This window comes from Saccopteryx bilineata, chromosome 1, assembly GCF_036850765.1.
Source record: "Saccopteryx bilineata isolate mSacBil1 chromosome 1, mSacBil1_pri_phased_curated, whole genome shotgun sequence".
Lineage (NCBI taxonomy): Eukaryota > Metazoa > Chordata > Mammalia > Chiroptera > Emballonuridae > Saccopteryx > Saccopteryx bilineata.
In genome coordinates, this window is record NC_089490.1 from 259,770,775 (window position 1) to 259,790,940 (window position 20,166).

At 41.8% G+C, this 20,166-nt stretch overlaps 2 protein-coding genes across 10 annotated transcripts in view; one reads left to right on the top strand and one right to left on the bottom strand.

Annotated features, from left to right (window-relative positions):
• LOC136312212 (survival of motor neuron protein) overlaps positions 1 to 8,277 on the top strand; it is a 120,242-nt gene extending 111,965 nt beyond the window's left edge. Inside the window, exon 9 of the mRNA XM_066241759.1 lies at positions 8,250 to 8,277. The gene's annotated coding sequence lies outside the window, so the exon portion shown is untranslated. The remainder of the gene's footprint in view (positions 1 to 8,249) is intronic.
• The window catches only part of LOC136312169 (general transcription factor IIH subunit 2), a 42,350-nt gene continuing 25,009 nt past the window's right edge, over positions 2,826 to 20,166 (bottom strand). For 5 of the 9 annotated variants that reach the window (XM_066241679.1, XM_066241699.1, XM_066241671.1 and 2 more), the window contains exons 14-16: positions 20,007 to 20,109; positions 12,513 to 12,624; positions 2,830 to 2,939 (exon numbers count right to left, since the gene is read on the bottom strand). In XM_066241679.1, coding sequence (XP_066097776.1) covers positions 2,862 to 2,939; positions 12,513 to 12,624; positions 20,007 to 20,109 — 293 coding nt within the window. In that variant the 3' untranslated portion in view covers positions 2,830 to 2,861. Of the gene's footprint in view, positions 2,940 to 10,941; positions 11,929 to 12,485; positions 12,625 to 14,128; positions 14,169 to 20,006; positions 20,110 to 20,166 lie in introns of those variants that run through there. The other 4 variants (XM_066241673.1, XM_066241719.1, XR_010726903.1 and 1 more) reach the window with 4 other exon arrangements.

A 20,166-nucleotide genomic window follows, 5' to 3' on the forward strand; every position in this document is an offset into this window, starting at 1 on the left:
TCTCTGTCTCTCTCTTCCCCTCCCACAGCCAAGGCTCCACTGGAGCAAAGTTGGCCTGGCTCCATGGCCTCTGCCTCAGGTGCTAGAATGGCTCTGGTTGCAACAGAGCAATGCCCCAGAGGGGCAGAGCGTCACTCCCTGGTGGGCATGCTGGGTGGATCCCGGTCGGGCGCATGCGGGAGTCTGTCTGACTGCCTCCCCGTTTCCAACTTCAGAAAAATACAAAAAAAAAAAAAAAAAATCCTTACTATCCAAAGCAATCTAATGATTCGGTGCAATTCCTATTAAAATACCAATGGCATATTTCACAGATCTAGAACATATATCCCAAAATTTATATGGAACCAAAAAAGAACCCAAATAGCCACAGCAATGTTGAAAATGAAGAATAAAGTGGGAGGTATCACACTTCCTGATATCAAGTTATACTACAAGGCCATTGTAATCAAAACAGCTTGGTACTGGCATAAGTACAGGCATACAGATCAATGGAACAGAAAAAGGAACCCAGAAATAAACCCACACCTTTATGATCAACTGAATTTTGACAAAGGAAGTAAGAGCATGTAATGGAGTAAAGACAGTCTCTTTAGTAAATGGTGTTGGGATTACTGGACAGGTATATGCAAAAAAAAAAAAAAAGGAACTAGACTACTAACTTACACCATTCACAAAAACAAACTCAAAATGGATAAAAGACTTAAATGTAAGTCGCGAAACCATAAAAATCTTGGGAGAAAACATAGGCAGTATATTCTCCAATATCTCTCATAGCAATGTTTTTGCTAATATATCTCCAAGGGGAAGTGAAATAAAGGACAAAATAAACAAATACAACTATATCAAACTAAAAAGCTTTTGCACAGCAAAAGACACTATTAACAAAATACAAAGACAATCCACCCAATGGGAGAACATAGTCACTAATATGTCTGATAAGGGGTTAATAACCAAAATTTATGAAGAACTTCAAAACTCAACACCAGAAAGGTTAACAATCAAATTAAAAAATGGGAAAAGGACCTGAATAGACATTTCTCCAACGAGGACATATAGATGGCCAACAGACATATGAAAAAATGCTCAACACATCACTAATCATCAGAGAAATGCAAATTATAACCACAATGCGATACCACCTCACACCCATCAGAATGGCACTCACTAACAAATCAACAAAGAACAAGTGCTGGTGAGGGTGTGGAGAAAAGGGAACCCTCCTGCACTGCTGGTGGGAATGCAGATTCATGTGGAAAAAGTTTGACATTTCCTCCAAAAATTAAAAATGTAACTGCCTTATGACCCAACTATCCCACTACTAGGAATATATCCTAAAAATGTGAAAGAAGATATGCATCCCCATGTTCCTTGCAAAAAAAGCTGTGGTACATTTACACAATGGAATACTAGAAAGCTGTGAAAAGGAAACCATACTTTTATGACAGCATGGATGGACCTGAAGATTTCTATGCTAAGTGAAATAATCCAGGCAGAGAAAGACCAATACCTATGATCTAACTTATATTTTTATGTGGAACCTTTTTCTTTTTCTTTTTACAGAGACAGAGAGAGAGTCAGAGAGGGATAGACAGGCAGGAACGAAGAGATGAGAAGCATCAATCATTAGTTTTTGTTGCGCGTTGCGACACCTCAGTTGCTCATTGATTGCTTTCTCATATGTGCCTTGAACACGGGCCTTCAGCAGACCGAGTAACCCCTTGCTTGAGCTTTGCTCAAACCAGATGAGCCCACGCTCAAGCTGGTGACCTCGGGGTCTCGAACTTGGATCCTTCCGCATCCCAGTCTGACGCTCTATCCACTGCGTCACCGCCTGGTCAGGCATATGTGGAATCTAATGAACAAAGTAAACTGAGGAACAAAATAGAAACAGGTGCATGGTCTCAAGGAACAGATAAACAGCTGCCAGAGGGCAGGGGATGAGGGGATGGGGTCAGAGAAGGTGAAGGGATAAGCCAAATTATATACACATAACACACAGATACAGATAACAGGGTAGCAAGTCCCAGAGGGAAAGGGGGGATGAAGGGAGGAGGGGCAAAGGGGGTGGAATGGGAATGGAAAGAGACTCTGCATGGGGCATGGGGTGGCGTAATGTGGGGGGTTGAGGGCGTTATACTGAGTGGGACACTTGAAACCATTTCAACAGAATAAATTAAAAAAAAAACACACAAATACAATAGAACCACAAATACAATAACTTAGAAATGTTCATAGTAGCTTTATTCATAACAACCAAAACCCAGACACCACCTTAGTGTTCACTGGGAATAAACAAATGATAAAGTACCCATGCAATGGAATACTAGTATGCAGTAAAAAGGAACAAACTGTTGATGCATATAACATGGATGAATCTCAAAAATCTTATGCTAAGCCAAAGAAGCCATATGTGTGATGTGATTCAATTTGTAAGAAGCTGTACAACAGCTAAACCTAATCCATTGAGATAGAAAACAGATCAGTGGTACCTGGTGCTGGAAGTCCTGGGGAGTACTGACCATAAAAGGGACCCTTTGGGTGGATGAAAATGTTCTCTCAATTAATTATAACTCAGTTTGAATTTTAAAACATTCTAAGTACACACATAAATCCACTAATGTTTAAAAAGGATCTAAAGTAATGAAATAGGTAAACCCTGGCCAGTTCGCTCAGTGGATAGAGCATTGGCCCGGTTTGTGGATGTCCCAGGTTCAATCCCCAGTCAGGCCACACATGAGAAGCAACCATCTGCTTCTCTTTCCCTCCCTCTCTCCCTTCTCTCTTTCCCTCTCACAGCCAGTGGTTCAGTTGGTTCAAGCATCAGTTTGGTCTAAGCATTGGTCTCAGGCACTGAAGATAGCTCAGTACTTGAGCATCAGCCCTAGATGGGGATTGCAGGGTAGATTCTGGTCAGGGCACATGTGGGTCTCCCCTCCATTCTGAAAAAGTAAATAAGAAAATGAAAATAAATAAAATAGCAATTCCATGTTTGTGATTTGTTTTCTGTAGTTATGTTAATTTTTTCAATTTCAGTAGAATTCTATTATCAGGACCTGTTTTTAAGTTTCCTACTTCGATAAAAGAGGCAGTGGTTTTCATACTTTAGCATTTACCACAATCACCAGGAGGATGTGTTAAAACACAGATTGACAGGTTCACCCCCAGAATTTCTGATTTAATAGGTATGATAGGGCCCAAGAATTTGCATTTCTAACTTGTTCCCATGTGATGCTGATGCTACAAGTCCAGACACAACCCTCAGAATCACTGATTATAGAGATCCTTAAATGATCCCTCTTCCTCCAAAGAATCAAGTCTTTAAGAAGTTTATTTTTTAATTTATTGCTTTTATAGAGAGGAAGGGAAACATCAATTTGTTGTTCCTCCTATGCATGAACTCAGTGGTTGACCCTCAAATGTACCCTGACCAGGGTTCGAACCCATAACCTTGGCACATCTCGATGATGTTCCAACTGAATGAGCTACCAGGCCAAGGGCCAAAGAGTCAATCCTTAAAACCAAAAATCTAAACTGAATTATGCCTTAAGAGGAATACATCCCAGGGAAGCCTGACACCTAAAAATTAAAAGATTATCTACCCCGAGGATAAGGAACGGAGAAGAGATAAGGCCAGGCCAAAGTTTGTTAACTGGTGGCCAGTAATGAGTTTTATTTAGCCTGAGTGGTTTTCAAAATTAGATGCTAAGCCTGACCAGGTGGTGTCACAGTGGAAAGAGCATCAATCTTGGATGTTAAGGACCCAGGTTTGAAACCCCTGGCTTGAGCATGGGCTCATCTGGCTTGAGTGCAAGCCCACCAGCTTGAGTGTGGGATCATAGACATGACCCCATGGTCGCTGGCTTAAGTAAGGGGTCACTGGCTCAGTGGAGTCCCCCAGTCAAGGCAGGTATGAGAAGCAATCAGTAAAAAATTAAAGTGCTGCAACTAAGAGTTCTCTCCCTTCCTGTCACTGTCTCTCTTTTCTTTATCTCGCAAAAAAAAAAAAAAAAAAAGAAAGATGCAAACATTTAAAACATTAGAATTCACTTAAAAATCCAGTTTTTCAGTTTCTCTTTAAATATCAAAATACATGGCACCAGGGGTCCTACATTCCTTAGAAGGAAAAAATAAGCAGAGGCCAAGTAATGGGGCTTTAAACTTCTTTAAAAAGCTAGGCAAGCCTGACCTGTGGTGGCGCAGTGGATAAAGCGTCGACCTGGAAATGCTGAGGTCGCCGGTTCGAAACCCTGGGCTTGCCCAGTCAAGGCATATATGGGAGTTGATGCTTCCTGCTCCTCTCCCCCCTCCCCCCTTCTCTAAAATGAATAAATAAAATCTTTAAAAAAACACACAAAAACACACACACACAAAAAACAACAACAAAAAACAACAACAAAAAAAAAAGCTAGGCAACAGCCTGACTAGGCGGTGGCACAGTGGATAGAGCATCGGACTGGGATGCAGAGGACCTGGGTTCGAGACCCCGAGGTCGCCAGCTTGAGTGCAGGCTCATCTGGTTTGAGGAAAAGTCCACCAGCTTGAACCCAAGGTCGCTGGCTCCAGCAAGGGGTTATTTGGTCTGCTGAAGGCCCGCAGTCAAGGCACATATGAGAAAGCAATCAATGAACAACTAAGGTGTTGCAACACGCAATGAAAAACTAATGATTGATGCTTCTCATCTTTCTCCGTTCCTGTCTGTCTGTCCCTGTCTATCCCTCTCTCTGACTCACTCTTTGTCTCTGTAAAAAAAAAAATAAATAAATAAAAATTAAAACAAACAAACAAAAACTAGGCAACAGAGGTACATGTATAAAATTCAAAAGGTACAAAAGGATGTATGGTGAAAACCACAGCTCTCTCCTACCACTGAGCACAGCATCTAGAGGTCCTCTTTTGGATGCAACAAACTTTCCAGATGCCACCACTTTGCAGTAAACCTGGCCCCTTTTCACTGACTTTTATCTGCTTGGCCCCTGTAGGCACTGAGTTTGCATCCAAGTCCATTTTTCAGCTCCCCTTCTGCATTGATAGCACTTACCATATTATTCATACTTTCACACTGACTTCTTTATAGGTCTCCCAGCTAGGCTGGGAGGTTCACAGATCCATGAGGTTAGTTTAGGGTTTATGTCATCTTTTTGGTGTCTATATCCTACCACCTAGAATCCTGTCTGATAGATACAAGGTGTACAGATTTGTTGAGTGAATTAATAAATGAACAAATTGCGTATTATTTTCAGGGCCCCAGCCTGAGGCGTGACTCAATTAACAATTTGGTTAGGTGAAATCAAGAATTTAAACCCTGTAAGGCAGGGGTTCCCAAACTACGGCCCGCGGACCGCATGCGGCCCCCTGAGGCCATTTATCCGGCCCCCGCTGCACTTCCGGAAGGGGCACCTCTTTCATTGGTGGTCAGTGAGAGGAGCATAGTTCCCATTGAAATACTGGTCAGTTTGTTGATTTAAATTTACTTGTTCTTTATTTTAAATATTGTATTTGTTCCCGTTTTGTTTTTTTATTTTAAAATAAGATATATGCAATGTGCATAGGGATTTGTTCATAGTTTTTTTTATAGTCCGGCCCTCCACCGGTCTGAGGGACAGTGAACTGGCCCCCTGTGTAAAAAGTTTGGAGACCCCTGCTGTAAGGACTCCATCAGAGTCCCCAATCCACCTTGGTAATATACCTCATAACAGGTCCCCCCAGAACAGAATTAGGGAACATGGAAAGAAAATAATCTTCTATTTAAAAAAAAACAATTTTCCATTGATTTGAGCAAGAGAGAGAAAGGGGAAGAGGGAGACCAATTCATTGTTCCACTTAGTTGTGCACTCATCAGTTGCTTCTCTCTCTTTTTTTAAGATTTTATTTATTCATTTTTAGAGAGAGAGGAAAGAGAGAGAAGGGGGGAGGAGCAGGAAGCATCAACTTCCATATGTGCCGTGACCAGGCAAGCCAGGGGTTTTGAACTGGCGACCTCAGCATTCCAGGTCGACGCTTTATTCACTGTGCCTCTACAGGTCAGGCTGGTTGCTTCTTGTATGTGCCTGGACCAGGGTTTGAACCCATGATCTTAGCATGCTGGGAGGATACTTTATCCACCAAGCCACCAGGCCAGGGCCTGAATCTTCTATTATTCCTCTTCTTTTTTTAAGATTTATTGATTTTAGAGAGAGGAAAGAGGGAGAGAAAGGTGGGGGGTGAGAGGAAGCATCAACTTGCAGTTGCTTTTTTTGTTTGTTTTGTATTTTTCTGAAGTGAGAAGCAGGGAGGCAGAGACAGACTCCTTCCTGCCTGTGCCCGACTGGGATCCACCCAGCATGCCCACCAGGGGGCGATGCTCTGACCCTCTAGGCCATTGCTCCGTTGCAACCGAAGCCATTCTAGCGCTTGAGGCAGAGGCCATGGAGTCATCCTCAGTGCCTAGGTCAACTTTACTCCAATGGAGCCTTGGCTGTGGGAGGGGAAAAGAGAGAGAGAAAGGAGAGGGGGAAGAGTGGGGAAGCAAATAGGCACCTCTTCTGTGTGCCCTGGCTGGGAATCGAACCTGGAACTTCCACACACCGGGTTGACGCTCTACTGTAGAATTAGCCAGCCAGGGCCTGTAGTTGCTTCTTGTGGGCAAGCCCAGGGCTTCAAACACAGTGACCTCAGCATTCCAGGTCGACACTATATCTACTGCGCCACCACAGGTCAGGCGAATCTTCTATTTTTAAGAACAAGACACTCCTAAGGCTGCTATCCAGAAGCGTGACAATTTCCTGTGCCCTTTCTTCCTTACCACAGGCCCTGTGGACTCACTTTCTCTAAGCCCTGCAATTCTCCCACCCCATTTCCTGAGGACTGGTTATGCCCTTTCTTTCTCACCACTTGAAATTATGTCATGTTACGAATTTGCCTATTTTTACAGAAGTACATACAGCTGAACACAGATGACCAGGAACATGAGGAAGTTACAAAGTATTGAGAAATCTCACAAAACATTTGTTTCTTACCTAATGCCATCCTCAGCAGCAGAAGTCCTGCTGTTCTGTCACTGTTTTGAAATATGTATGTTGGTGTTTTGATTATGACATGCATTCAGGTATACAGTGGGTCACATATGGTCCTAAAATACAAGACTTACATGGTTTTAATCTAATCACCTTTCTCCTGCCTTCTGGAGGGGACACTGTTCCAAGAAGCCATGGCTGCCCGACCTGCATGTTGGCCCCTGGCCAGGAGGGGGAGATTGCTTTCTGCTAACCAGACCCGGAGACAGTCTGACTGTAATAGATGCTCCTTCTGACATGAAACAGTACTCTTCCCCTGCCTTCTCCTATGTACTGGTTTCTGGAACAGGCTATTGTTCTGAGCTGGTCAAGCATATAAAGCAAATTTCTCTTAATAAACTCTACTAATTACCAGATTGGAGTGTCCAGTCTCTTTCTTTGGTCTTTCTCTGTCCTTAATTATAGAGGTAAACTTTCAGTCCAGGGACCATTCCCTGAATCTGCATGTGCTAAGCCTTCAAATAGTACTGCCATCTTTACCTTGTTTATATATATATTCTCAAGGGCAAGAGTCACAACAAAATAGAAACAGTGCACATATTGCCACAAAGAGGTGAAAAGTGTATTGTTTGAAACATTACCCAAATAAATGAAATTTTTTTTAAAATTATAATTCCCCTTCAACTTCCATCCAGCTCCATACTTCTTACCTTATTTTATGAACATGATTGCTTTTGTATTATTATTCAGGCTCTCAAGTAACTGCTAACATTAGCCACATTATTTTCATTTGCTTCACCAGAACTTCCGGGGATTCCATAAATTTTATTATTTTTGTTTTTATTTTTATTATTTTTATTTTTTGTATTTTTCTGAAGTTGGAAACTGGGAGACAGTCAGACAGACTCCCGCATGCGCCTGGCCGGGATCCACCAGGCATGCCCACCAGGGGGCGATGTTCTGCCCATCTGGAGCGTTGCTCTGTTGCAACCAGGACCATTCTAGCACCTGAGGCAGAGGCCATGGAGCCATCCTCAGCACCCAGGCCAACTTTGCTCCAATGGAGCCTTGGCTGCAGGAGGGGAAGAGATAGAGAGGAAGGAGAGGGGGAGGGATGGGGAAGCAGATGGGTACCTCTCCTGTGTGCCCTAGCTGGGAATCGAACTCGGGACTCCTGCACGCCAGGCCGACGCTCTACCACTGAGCCATCTGTCCAGAGCCTAAAATATATTCTTATTTTTCTCCTTAAAACCCTAGGTGTGTCTTACGAACAGGTGTGTCTTATGGAGCGAAAATACGGTAAGTGAGGAAGGAGGTAAATGAGGTTAAATGCATTATCTATAGGAGGGTAAAGGTACATATCTCACTTTATATATATATTAATTTATTAATATTAGAGAGGAGAAAGAGAGAGAGAGAGAGAGAGAGAGAGAAGGGGGAGGAGCAGGAAGCATCAACTCCCATATGTGCCTTGACCAGGCAAGTCAGGGGTTTGAACCAGTGACCTCAGAACTCCAGGTCGATGCTTTATCCACTGCACCACCACAGGTCAGGTCTCCACTTTATATTTTGATGTTATGAATGAATACTGGGCAAACTCCTAATCCTCCTCAAACTCCCTTGGCTATTTTTTGCTTTTGAAGGTGCTGCCAGCCTCTTACTCCACACTGCTGTGCCCTCGCCCAGCTTCCCAAGCTACCCTGAGTTAAAGCGAAGTACACCAGGCCCATCTGATCTGAGTGCTCTCTGCCTTCATGCCACACCACTGAGCATGAGACCTGGCCTCCGGAGCAGTTATCGAAGACCAGATGACACAGCCATGTGTGGCATACCTTAGCCAATGGGAAATGTGAGATGGAAGAAGTGAAAAAATGACATTTCCCAATCCCTTCATTCCTTCATGCTCAGAGGCGGTTTCTCCCTGTTACACCTTCTGGAGAAGTCCTACACTCTAAGTGAACATGCTAGGATACTGCTCTGCGTCTTCAACGTTTGTCACCACGCCTGGCCACTGTGGTGACACACTGTATCAATTTTTTCCCTTACCTCACTTTCCCTTTTCTTCCTTACCCTTACTTTCTGCACCTCCCAAAAAAAGGAACAATATTTCACCTTTACTTCAGGTTTTACTTTCGAGGACCTAAATTAAGGGTAACCACTAAAAGAATAAAAATAGAATATATAATTTCTGAACTAGAATGGTAGAAAAGAAACCAAAAAAGGCAAGAAAGAAGAGAAAAATAAAGATGGAATAGTTAAAACAAAGTGAGATGATAAATTTAAACCCAAATATATCAGAAGGCACATTAAATATAAATGGACTTGCCTGACTGGCAGTGGTGAGGTGAATAGAGCGCTGACACTGAGGTCCCCAGATCAGAACCCCACGGTCACCGGCTTGAGCTTGTTGGCTTGAGCATAGGCACCAGCTTAAGCATTGGCTTGAGCCCAAAGGTCTCTGGCTTGAAGCCAAAGGTTGCTGGCTTGAGCCCAAGGTCACTCACTGGTTTGAGCCCTCCAATCAAAGCACATATGAGAAACAATCACTGCACAACTAAAGTGCTGCAACTATCAGTTGATGCTTCTCATCTCTCTACTCCTTCTCTCCCTCCCTTCCTGTCTCAGTCTCCCTGTCTATAAATAAATAAATAATAAATAAATAAAATGGACTAAATGCTTCAGTTAAAAGATAAAGATTGTTAGGCCAAATTAAAAAAAAAACACATGAAGTAAAATGTATGCACTTAAAAGTACTTAAAATAAATCTAAAATTCATAATGAATTTTAAGTTCTAAGTTTTCTAATTAATCAAACAGCAGAACTCAGAAGGACATACTATTCAAAAAGCTCTCTAAGGCTAAATAGTTTCCTTCACTATTATAGTATATTGTGGAGTTCCAAGAGGAAAATTGAAGGCCAGAACTAACAATCTTAGATTATCATTTCTATTTTATAATCTTAAACCAGAATTTTCTTTATAATTATGAAAAAGAAAATTCTTCCTTAAACCAAACAAAAAATTTCACTTAACTTTATCAATGATGCATATGAAACCTAAACCTGTAGAAGGAGACAAAGCACCCAAAATAAGGCATTGAAAATTTCTTTTATATACAGTGAGGTGTGTGTCTAATATATATATATTCCTGGTAACTTTTCAATAGGTGACTGCTCCTGACCTTTTTTCTAAGTCAGGTAGGTGGAGACAGAAACTCTAATCATTAAAGGCATCTCCTATAGCCTGACCAGGTGGTGGCACAGAGAACGGAGTGTTAGACTGGGATGCAGAGAACCCAGGTTCGAACCCCACTTATGCTGGGCTCATCCAACCTGAGCATAGGCTAACCAGCTCGAGCGCAGGGTTGCTGGCTTGAGAATGGGATCATAGACATGACCCCTCAGTTGCTGTTTTGAGCCCAAAGGTCGCTGGCTTGAAGCCCAAGGTCGCTGGCTTGAGCCCAAAGTCGCTGTCTTGAGCCCAAGGTTGCTGGCTTGAAGCCCAAGGTCGCTGGCTTGAGCCCAAAGTCGCTGGCTTGAGCTCAAGGTTGCTGGCTTAAGCAAGGGGTCACTTGCTCAGCTGCAGCATCCCCCCTCAAGGCACATATGAGAAAGTAATCAATGAACAACTAAGGTGCTGCAACGAAGAATTGATGCTTCTCATCTCTCTCTCTTCCTGCCTGTCTGTCCCTATCTGTTCCTCTGTCCCTATCTGTTCCTCTGTATCTAAGTCTCTCTTGCTAAAAAACAAAAAAAGAGCATCTCCTATAAGCCACCAATACCTGTGCTGACAAAGCAGAAGGAAGAAGACAGTCACCTGGTTACCTAGACTGAAATGTTTCCATAAACTAATAATTCTGGTTTAGGTTCAAAGAGTATGACTCCTGGGAGAAAGAACTATTACTTTGGTCATATTATGTTTTTTGTGTGTGCATGTGTGTGCATACACTCTTAAAAACACACATTCCTGGGCTCCCTCCAAGATTTATTTAATAGACTCTTCTGGGTGAGATTACATGGTCTTTACTGATAATAAGCTTAAGAGCTGTTATTTATGAAACCATAAACATCATAGAAAAACTCATTCTAGAGTGGCTAAGGTTTATAGATTTAAAATAAACATACATTTGCTATGGAGACCCGATTCACTCTCAACAGTGCAGACCCTGAAAAGAGTTCTGCCTATCACGGTAAATCTGCATTAAGCCTGGAACAGACCTCATCACACTTTCTTACCTAAGTTTTTCTGATGACCCAGAGTGGGAAAGTTGAAGAGGATTAAGTTAAACAGTCCCTAGGTATGAACCTGTATGAGGTTAGGGATAGACATCACAACTTGCATTAACTTAAACTATATGGTCAATCAGTCTCAGATACCAAACAACCAAAATGGTGGTATTAGGTACATTACATAAAGGTGTTTACCAATTACTTACTACAGAAGAATCTTTAAAGCGATAGGCTTAGCACATGAGAAAGGTTAACAAAACCTTTTCCTTCGCTGCATGTAAATTTCACCTTCAGTTAAGCTTTCTAAAGCCCTGCAATCATGGTAACTGATAAAGGTAGAAATATCACCTATGTTTATAGGCAACTTTGTTTATGGTAAAAATGACTCCCAATTACTAAATTGTAACTGGACTGTATGCACTATTAATAAACTAATAAGAACCTCCTGCTTCCTGCTTCCTGAGTGTGGTGACTCTTGAAACTGACATGTCCCTTATGGGGGAACCTAACAGATCGTGGCTCCTTGAGACCTATGGAGGAGCTCATTGTGGTATACCTGCGAGGTGCTGTCTGAACTGCTACAAGGACTTCTCCTGCTGCGGAACTGCCTGGTGCTACCCTACTCACAGCCTGTGGTTCCTGTTTAACACCCCTTTGAGTAAATGGCCATGTGTGGCCATTGTAATATTTTGAATTTGAATGTTTAAGCCTAAAAAGACCTCTGTCGGTCAAGGCCACAAATAAATTCAGATGTATTAATTTTATAATTATATTCTGATTGTCTAGTTAGAGGTCAAAAAAGATCCTTTGGGTGGGGGAAGCATTATATAATTTAATATGTATTAATTTCATTAACTATTGATTCATTTTCATCTTACACTGAATTTGCACTTCCACTTAATTTTCTTTCTACACTGAACATGAATGAAATTAATCACTGAAATTCTCTATTTACTTTAATTATAAAACAATGAAATTATCACATCAATTTAATAATCATTACAAGTAACTTAAATACAAGAATGTACAATGACTTTGAAAACTTTATAACTCAAAAGAATAGAAAACAAAATTAACTAAAAGAAGCAATGTTGAATTCCAGGTATTTCTGTGACAGGACACAAATCTTAAAAATTTAATAAAATATTATATTTTCTTAGCAAAAAGTTTCTTAAATCAGATTTTCCTTTTAAACTGTTTTTCATATTTTAATTGGAGCATCTTTTAAAAAATCACTTTATTGACAGTTGCTAGTTCCCTTTTAACACATACAACTCTGCTGGAATCAAATACCTGAAGGAGTTGGAGTATTATGAATACAGCCAGGACAACAGTGGAGAGATTCATGAACAAAAACATCACAGTCCACACAGAAAACATTTTGGCACATGCTGCAAACATAGACCTGCAGTGAAAAGAAGAAAAGTTAATCTATAAAGCAGTTTCAAAAAGTTAAGCAGAACTTGGCTAGGAGACAGTCAAATTGCTTTCATTTTTTATACTTTATCAATCTTTATCACCTATGTTACTACTTCCAATGTACTACATGTTCTCAAATCTATGGCGAGTTTTTTTCCCAAAAAAGTATTCCCTAGGAATAAGGACATAACCTTGTTTTTTAGGCTTCAAAGTCTCTTATTATTATAAGACAATCTGAATTAATTCATTTGAATAACTATTTGGGGAAGGCACATGAGCTTGAAATTAGCTCTAGTTTTGAATGCTCAGAGAGGTCATCTGCCTGGTTCAATTAAAAAGAGAAGCATGGCCCTGGCCAGCTGGCTCAGTGGTAGAGCATCGGCCTGGTGTGTGGAGGTCCTGGGTTTGATTCCCGGCCAGGGCACATAGGAGAAGCGCCCATCTGCTTCTCCACCCTTGCTCCTCTTCTTTCTCTCTATCTCTTTCTTCCCCTCTGGCAGTAAAGCTCCACTGGAGCAAAGTTGGCCCCGGTGCTGAGGATGGCTCCATGGCCTCTGCCTCAGGCGCTAGAATGGCTCTGGTTGCAACCTAGCAACGCCCCAGATGGGCAGAGCATTGCCCCCTGGTGGGTATACCGGGTGGATCCCGGTTGGGCACATGCTGGAGTCTGTCTCTGCCTCCCTGCTTCTCACTTCAGAAAAATAAAAAAAATAATAATAAAAAAGAAAAAAAGAAAAAAAAGAAAAAGAAAAAGAGAAGCACAACAATGTAACAGAGATTTAGTTTTAAGTCTGTTTTAGAAGGAATGACCTCACAATTGCAAAAGTTATATTACCCTTTTAATTAAACCACTCAAGAACATGGCAAAAGGAACACATAAAACAAATAAAAATCAAAATCTCATTATTCTACTAGTATTAATTAGTAAATGGATACTAATGCCTGGGGTAAAATTTCCACAGCAGCCTGATATACAAATTCAAAAATCATTAAATTTTTTTTTCTATTTTTCTGAAGTGAGAAGCAAGGGGAGACAGACAGACAGACTCCCACATGTGCCTGACCGGGATCCACCCGGCATGCCCACCAGGGGGTGATGCTCTGCCCATCTGGGGCATCGCTCCGTTGCCGCCAGAGCCATTCTAGCACCTGAGGCGGAGGCCATGGAGCCATCCTCAGCACCTCGGCCAGCTTTGCTCCAGTGGAGCCTTGGCTGCAGGAGGGGAAGAGAGAGATAGAGAGAAAGGAGAGAGGGAAGGGTGGAGAAGCAGATGGGCGCTTCTCCTGTGTACCCAGACCAGGAATCGAACCTGGGTCTTCTACATGCCAGGCTGATGCTCTACCGCTGAGCCAACTGGCCAGGGCCTGTTATAATTCTGAGAAATAAACTGGTATGAGTTTGGTCTTCAAAAATCTACTTAAAACTTATAATACTATTTCAACAATACTTCTTGTACAATCTTAAATATTTAGAAAGCACATGAACTTACATGTTGGTCTTTCAATTGCCCCTGACATCCATAACAAGATCTGCAAAAGTTTAATAATCAGTTTGTTTAGAATCAATTCATTAAAATAGCTCAGCAAAATTTCAATAACTAAATCCTTTAGTTAGTAAGTAATTTTAGCCCTGGCTAGATAGCTCAGTTGGTTAGAGCAGTGATTTTTTTTTTTCATGGCACAAACACACACTAATTACTAAGGTCAGTGCCCCTGACTAAATACAACCATTTTCATCTCATGGCACAAATAAATTAGTTACTAAAGAAGAAGAGGTCAGGGCCCCTTTTTCTTTAGTAATTAGTTTATGAGTGCATGAGAAACAAAGGTTGAAAATCACTGGGTTAGAGCATCATCCCAAAGTGCAGAGGTTGCAGGTTCCATCCCTGGTCAGGGCACATACAGGAACAGTTATTCCTGTCTCTTTCCTGCTCTCTCCCTTCCTCTCTCTAAAGTCAATAAAAATAAAACATTAAAAAAGAATAACGCCTGACCAGGCGGTGGCGCAGTGGATAGAACGTCGAACTGGGATGCGGAAGTACCCAGGTTCGAGACTCCGAGGTCCCGCGCGGGCTCATCTGGCTTGAGCAAAGAGCTCGCCAGCTTGGACCCAAGGTCGCTGGCTCCAGCAAGGGGTTACTCGGTCTGCTGAAGGCCCACGGTCAAGGCACATGTGAGAAAGCAATCAATGAACAACTAAGAAGTCGCAACGCACAACGAGAAACTGATGATTGATGCTTTTCATCTCTCTCTGTTCCTGTCTGTCTGTCCCTGTCTATCTCTGCCTCTGTAAAAAAAAAAAAAAAAAAAAAAAAAAAAAGAATAAGTAATTTTACTTACAAATAATTTACATGGGAATTAGAAGAAAGAGTTAAGAATACTAGCAATTTAAGAAAATTCCATGGTAAATCCCAAAGCCATATAACAGTCAGCATAAAATCTTACTTCAGCCCTGGCCGGTTGGCTCAGCGGTAGAGCATCGGCCTAGCGTGCGGAGGACCCGGGTTCGATTCCCGGCCAGGGCACACAGGAGAAGCGCCCATTTGCTTCTCCACCCCTCTGCCGCGCTTTCCTCTCTGTCTCTCTCTTCCCCTCCCGCAGCCAAGGCTCCATTGGAGCAAAGATGGCCCGGGCGCTGGGGATGGCTCTGCGGCCTCTGCCTCAGGCACTAGAGTGGCTCTGGTTGCAACATGGCGACACCCAGGATGGGCAGAGCATCGCCCCCTGGTGGGCAGAGCATCGCCCCTGGTGGGCGTGCCGGGTGGATCCCGGTTGGGCGCATGCGGGAATCTGTCTGACTGTCTCTCCCTGTTTCCAGCTTCAGAAAAATGAAAAAAAAAAAAAAAATGAAGAAAAAAAAAATCTTACTTCAAAAATTTAACTTTTCCTCAAGAAGGAAGTTGATCCTAGTGATTTCAACCCATTCATTAAACAGAAAACAATAATGTGTAGAATTTATATTTTTCTAAAGGAAACTTAAAAACTACTGTTCCATGTTATGTACAAAACTGTTTATGCCACATGAACAGAATCACAAGTTTGGTTTTAGTATTTTGTTTCTCTTTCTATTCAGTTGTATAGTACTTCCAAATTCAAGATGAGAAGAGGCCTGGCTGGGTAGCTCAGTTGGTTACAGCATCATTCTGATATACCAAGGTTGCAGGTTTGACCCCAGGTCAGGTCACACACAAGAATGAACCAATGAATGGAAAAAATAGGTAGAACAACAAATAAATGTTTCTCTTTCTCTCTCCCTAAAAACAAAAACAATTTAAAAAAACATGTAGCCTGACCAGGCAGTGGCGCAATAGATAGAGTGTCAAATTGGGACGTGGAGAACCCAGGTTTAAAACCCTAAGGTCGCCAGCTTAGTGTATCCCAAGGTTCTCTTTACCAAGCCACAGTCGCAGAGCTCCAGGGAAAAGCAACCTGGTTTCATCTCTCCAGGCAGAGGAGAACAGAAGCTCCATATCCACACATGCTGCAGATGGCTTTTCCAGTCTACCTGAATCATTACCAGCTAGAAGCAGTGGTCATTGGGACTTGGATGTGAGCTGCAAAGTATAGAATTGTGACAACAATTCCAGTGCCATGCGGACTTTTCCTGGATGTGGACTTTTCCTGGACTCCTGCTCCGTGGGACAGCTCCTAACAGACTGAACTGGGGTTGGGTGGCATTTATCAGGGACTTGGCATGGTGTTGGGGCCAACTTGGACTTGGTGAACATGTTAAGGACACCACTCTTTTATGGATTCTTGCAGTATTGGCCAAGAGTTTGCTTAAAGGCTTTAATCAATGTAAAAAAAATAAAAAAGAAGAAGACTGGATAAAGAAGATGTGGCACATATACACTATGGTATACTATTCAGCCATAAGAAATGATGTCATCAAATCATTTACAACAAAATGGTGGGATCTTGATAACATTATACGGAGTGAAATAAGTAAATCAGAAAAAAACAAGAACTGCAGGATTCCATACATTGGTGGGGCATAAAAACGAGACTAAGAGACATGGACAAGAGTGTGGTGGTTACGGGGGGTGAGGGGAGGGAGAGGGGGAGGGGGAGGGGTACAAAGAAAACTAGATAGAAGGTGACGGAGGACAATCTGACTTTGGGTGATGGGTATGCAACATAATTGAATGACAAGATAACCTGGAGATGTTTTCTTTGAACATATGTACCCTGATTTATTGATGTCACCCCATTAAAATAAAAAAAAAAAGACATTAACTTAAAAAACACACAAAAAAACCCTAAGTTCGCCCGCTTGAGCATGGGCTCATCCAGCTTGAGCACAGACTCACCAGCTTGGGCATAGGGTTGCCGGCTTGGGCATGGGATTACAGACATGACCCCATGGCCGCTGGCTTGAAGCCCAAGGTCGGCTTGAGCAAGGGGTCACTCGCTCTGCTGTAGTCCCCCAGTCAAGTCACATATGAGAAAACAATCAGTGAACATCTAAGGGGCCGCAACGAAGAATTGATCATCTCGTAGTTGAAGCACTTTAGTTGTTCACTGACCGCTTCTCATACATCCCTTAACTGGGGGGGGAGGGGGGAGAGGCGTTCCATTCGAGCCAGTGACCCCTCGCCAAGCCAGTGACCTTGGGCTTCAAGTTAGTGACCTTTTGGCTTAAGCCAACAGCCATGGGGTCATGTCTATGATCCCACACTCAAGCTGGTGACCTCGTGCTCAAGTGAAGGTTTAGAGTTTTGAACTTGGGTCCTCAGCATCCCAGGTCATCACACTCTATCCACAGCACCACTGCCAGGCTAAATTTTTTTTTTTTTTAATGAGAAGAAAAGCTGTTATGTATCAAACCACCTAAGCAATAAATGTTATATTTTTTAAATGGCAAATAATTTATTTTATTTTCATCAAGGTTAAACATGAGAATGCTTTCTCAACTGAGAGTATACAAGAGAATTGAACCTTACAGAAAATATGGGTGACCTTTTTTCACCTCTCCCAAAGATAATAAATAGGCAGCTGGTACAATTCTAGGTGCATAGGAGAGAAGTTAATTTATTGCTTATGATAGATACCTACAAACTTAATTTTCAAGGAATGGTTTAGAGTTAAAAGATCTCAAAACTTATTACAAAAAATAACAGTTCCCTGCCTATCCACTCCCATGCTTCATTTACAGTTCCCCAGAGCAAGCACCTTCAAAATTTTTGTCTGATAGTTACCTCAGCTTATAGTGCTATCTCCTGGTTGTTTCACACGCCTTGGCTATGAACCTCTTAACTACAGAAAATGAGAATTTAATGCTCTTTCAAATCTCTTGAACCAATAGCATATACATGCAAAACTAATGTCATTCTCAATTATATGTAGTTAAATTATTTTATTTTTATTTATTTTTAAAATTTTTACTTATTGATTTCAGTGAGAAAGGAAGGGAGAAATAGAAAGACAGAAACATTGAGCTGTTCCTGTCTGTGCCCTGACTGGGAATCAAACAGGCAACCTTTGCGCTTCGGGATGATGCTCTAACCAGCAGAGCTATCTGGCCAGGGCTGTAGTTAAATCATTTCATTTATTTGTTAGTTTGTTTGTTTTAGCGAGCAAAAGAGAGAGAGACAGATAGGGACAGACAGATAGGAAGGAGAGAGATGAGAAGCATCAATTTTTTGTTGCAGCACCTTAGTTGTTCACTGACTGATTTTCCATATGTGCCTTGACCGTGGGGTTACAGCTGAACCAGTGACCCCTCGGTCAAGCCAGTGACCCCATGCTCTAGTGAGTGAGCCCACACTCAAGCAAGCAACCTTGGGGTTTTGTGGGGTTTTTTTGTGTGTGTGCCAGAGACAGAGAGAGACAGAGAGAGGGACAAATAGGGAAAGACAGACAGGAAGGGAGAGAGATGAGAAGCACAATTCTTCGTTGCGGCTCCTTAGTTCCTTAGTTGTTCATTGATTGCTTTCTCATATGTGCCTTGATGGGGGGCGGGGAGGGGACTGAGGCAGAGTGAGTGACCCCTTGCTCAAGCCAGCGACCTTGGGCTTCAAGCCAGCGACCATGGGGTCATGTCTATAATCCCACACTCAAGCTGGTGAGCCTGTGCTCAAGCTGGCTACCTCGGGATTTCAAACCTAGGTACTCCACGTCCCGGTCCAATGCTCTATCCATTGCACCATTGCCTAGTCAGGCATTAAATCATTTTAGATAGAATGTTAAATGTTTAGTTTTTTATGACTATATAAACATATTCAACTGAGACATGTAATACAACTTTTCCTCTTTAAAACATTTTTTCCTAGAGTTAATTTTTGTAGTTATTCACAAGCTTAGCATTGTATGAAATTACCATTAACTCAGCTCCACTTTTTCTCTGAAAAGTCTAATGATCACCTCATTATGTCCCACTACATCAGGAACTACAGTTTCCGTCTCTTGGTGACATCCGCCCTGGAGCAGCCTCACCTTCTCCAGACTGGACTGATGGCTGTCCCGGACACACCAGCGTCTTTCGGGGCTTCCCCTTACCATCACCCTAGGCCCTTCTTCAGCCACTTTTGAATTGCACAGATATTCCTATTCGCTTTCACTCATCCTTTCTCAGTTCCTTGGAAGCATCTCTCCCACAGCTTCCCCACAAAGTCTCTTTTTTTTAGACCTTACAAGTCTGAAAAGGTTTTTATTCTACCTACATTTGATTGATATCAGGGCAAGGTAAATAGCTTAGGTTGGTAAACGCTTTCAATCCAAATTTTGAAAGGAATTGTTCCTTGTCAGCATCCAGTGGTACCGATGAGAAGACAAACAATTTTAATTCTAGATTATGTGACCTAATTTTCCCTCTTCAGAAATGGTTAGGGTTAGTCCTTTTCTGCATATTCTGAAATTTCACAATGATATACTTTAGTGTGGGTCTGTTTTCCTTCAATATGTTAGACATCTGACAGTCTCTTTTAAACCAGAAAGTCCTGTCCTTTAATATTAGAAAAGGCCCCTGAACTACTTTTCCTCTACTATGCATGTGATCTTTGCTTTATTTTCATAGTATTCTGATGTTAGACCTTCTGGATATATCCTCCAGTTTTTATACCATGACAGCTAGCAAATATTAAAAATCAGGACTTTAAAAAAATTTTTTTGAAGAGCTGCTTTATTAGTATATCACCACTTTTCCTATATACATAGATGAATTTAGGGAAACTAATAGATTACTGGAGATCCAGATCTATCTGAGTCATTTCAGTCATAACCAAGGCTTTATAACAGCTCATTTTCTGTATTATAAGTAACTTTTCCCAAGTTAATATAACTTTTCAAATGTAGTAACAATGTAGTCAAACATTATAATAACAAAAAAACAGCATTATAACAGATATAAATTAATCAAAATGTATATACCTTTCTCTATTATGTTCTTCTAGGGGAATTTCTTGAAAAGCATCCAAAGGAAATAAATGATGATAAGACCGTGCCAAGTGGGGAGCAGACACCAAAGTAAGACCTGATACACAAAGCAGAGAGACACAGCTGATAGCCCAAACCTCAAAAAGACAATAGC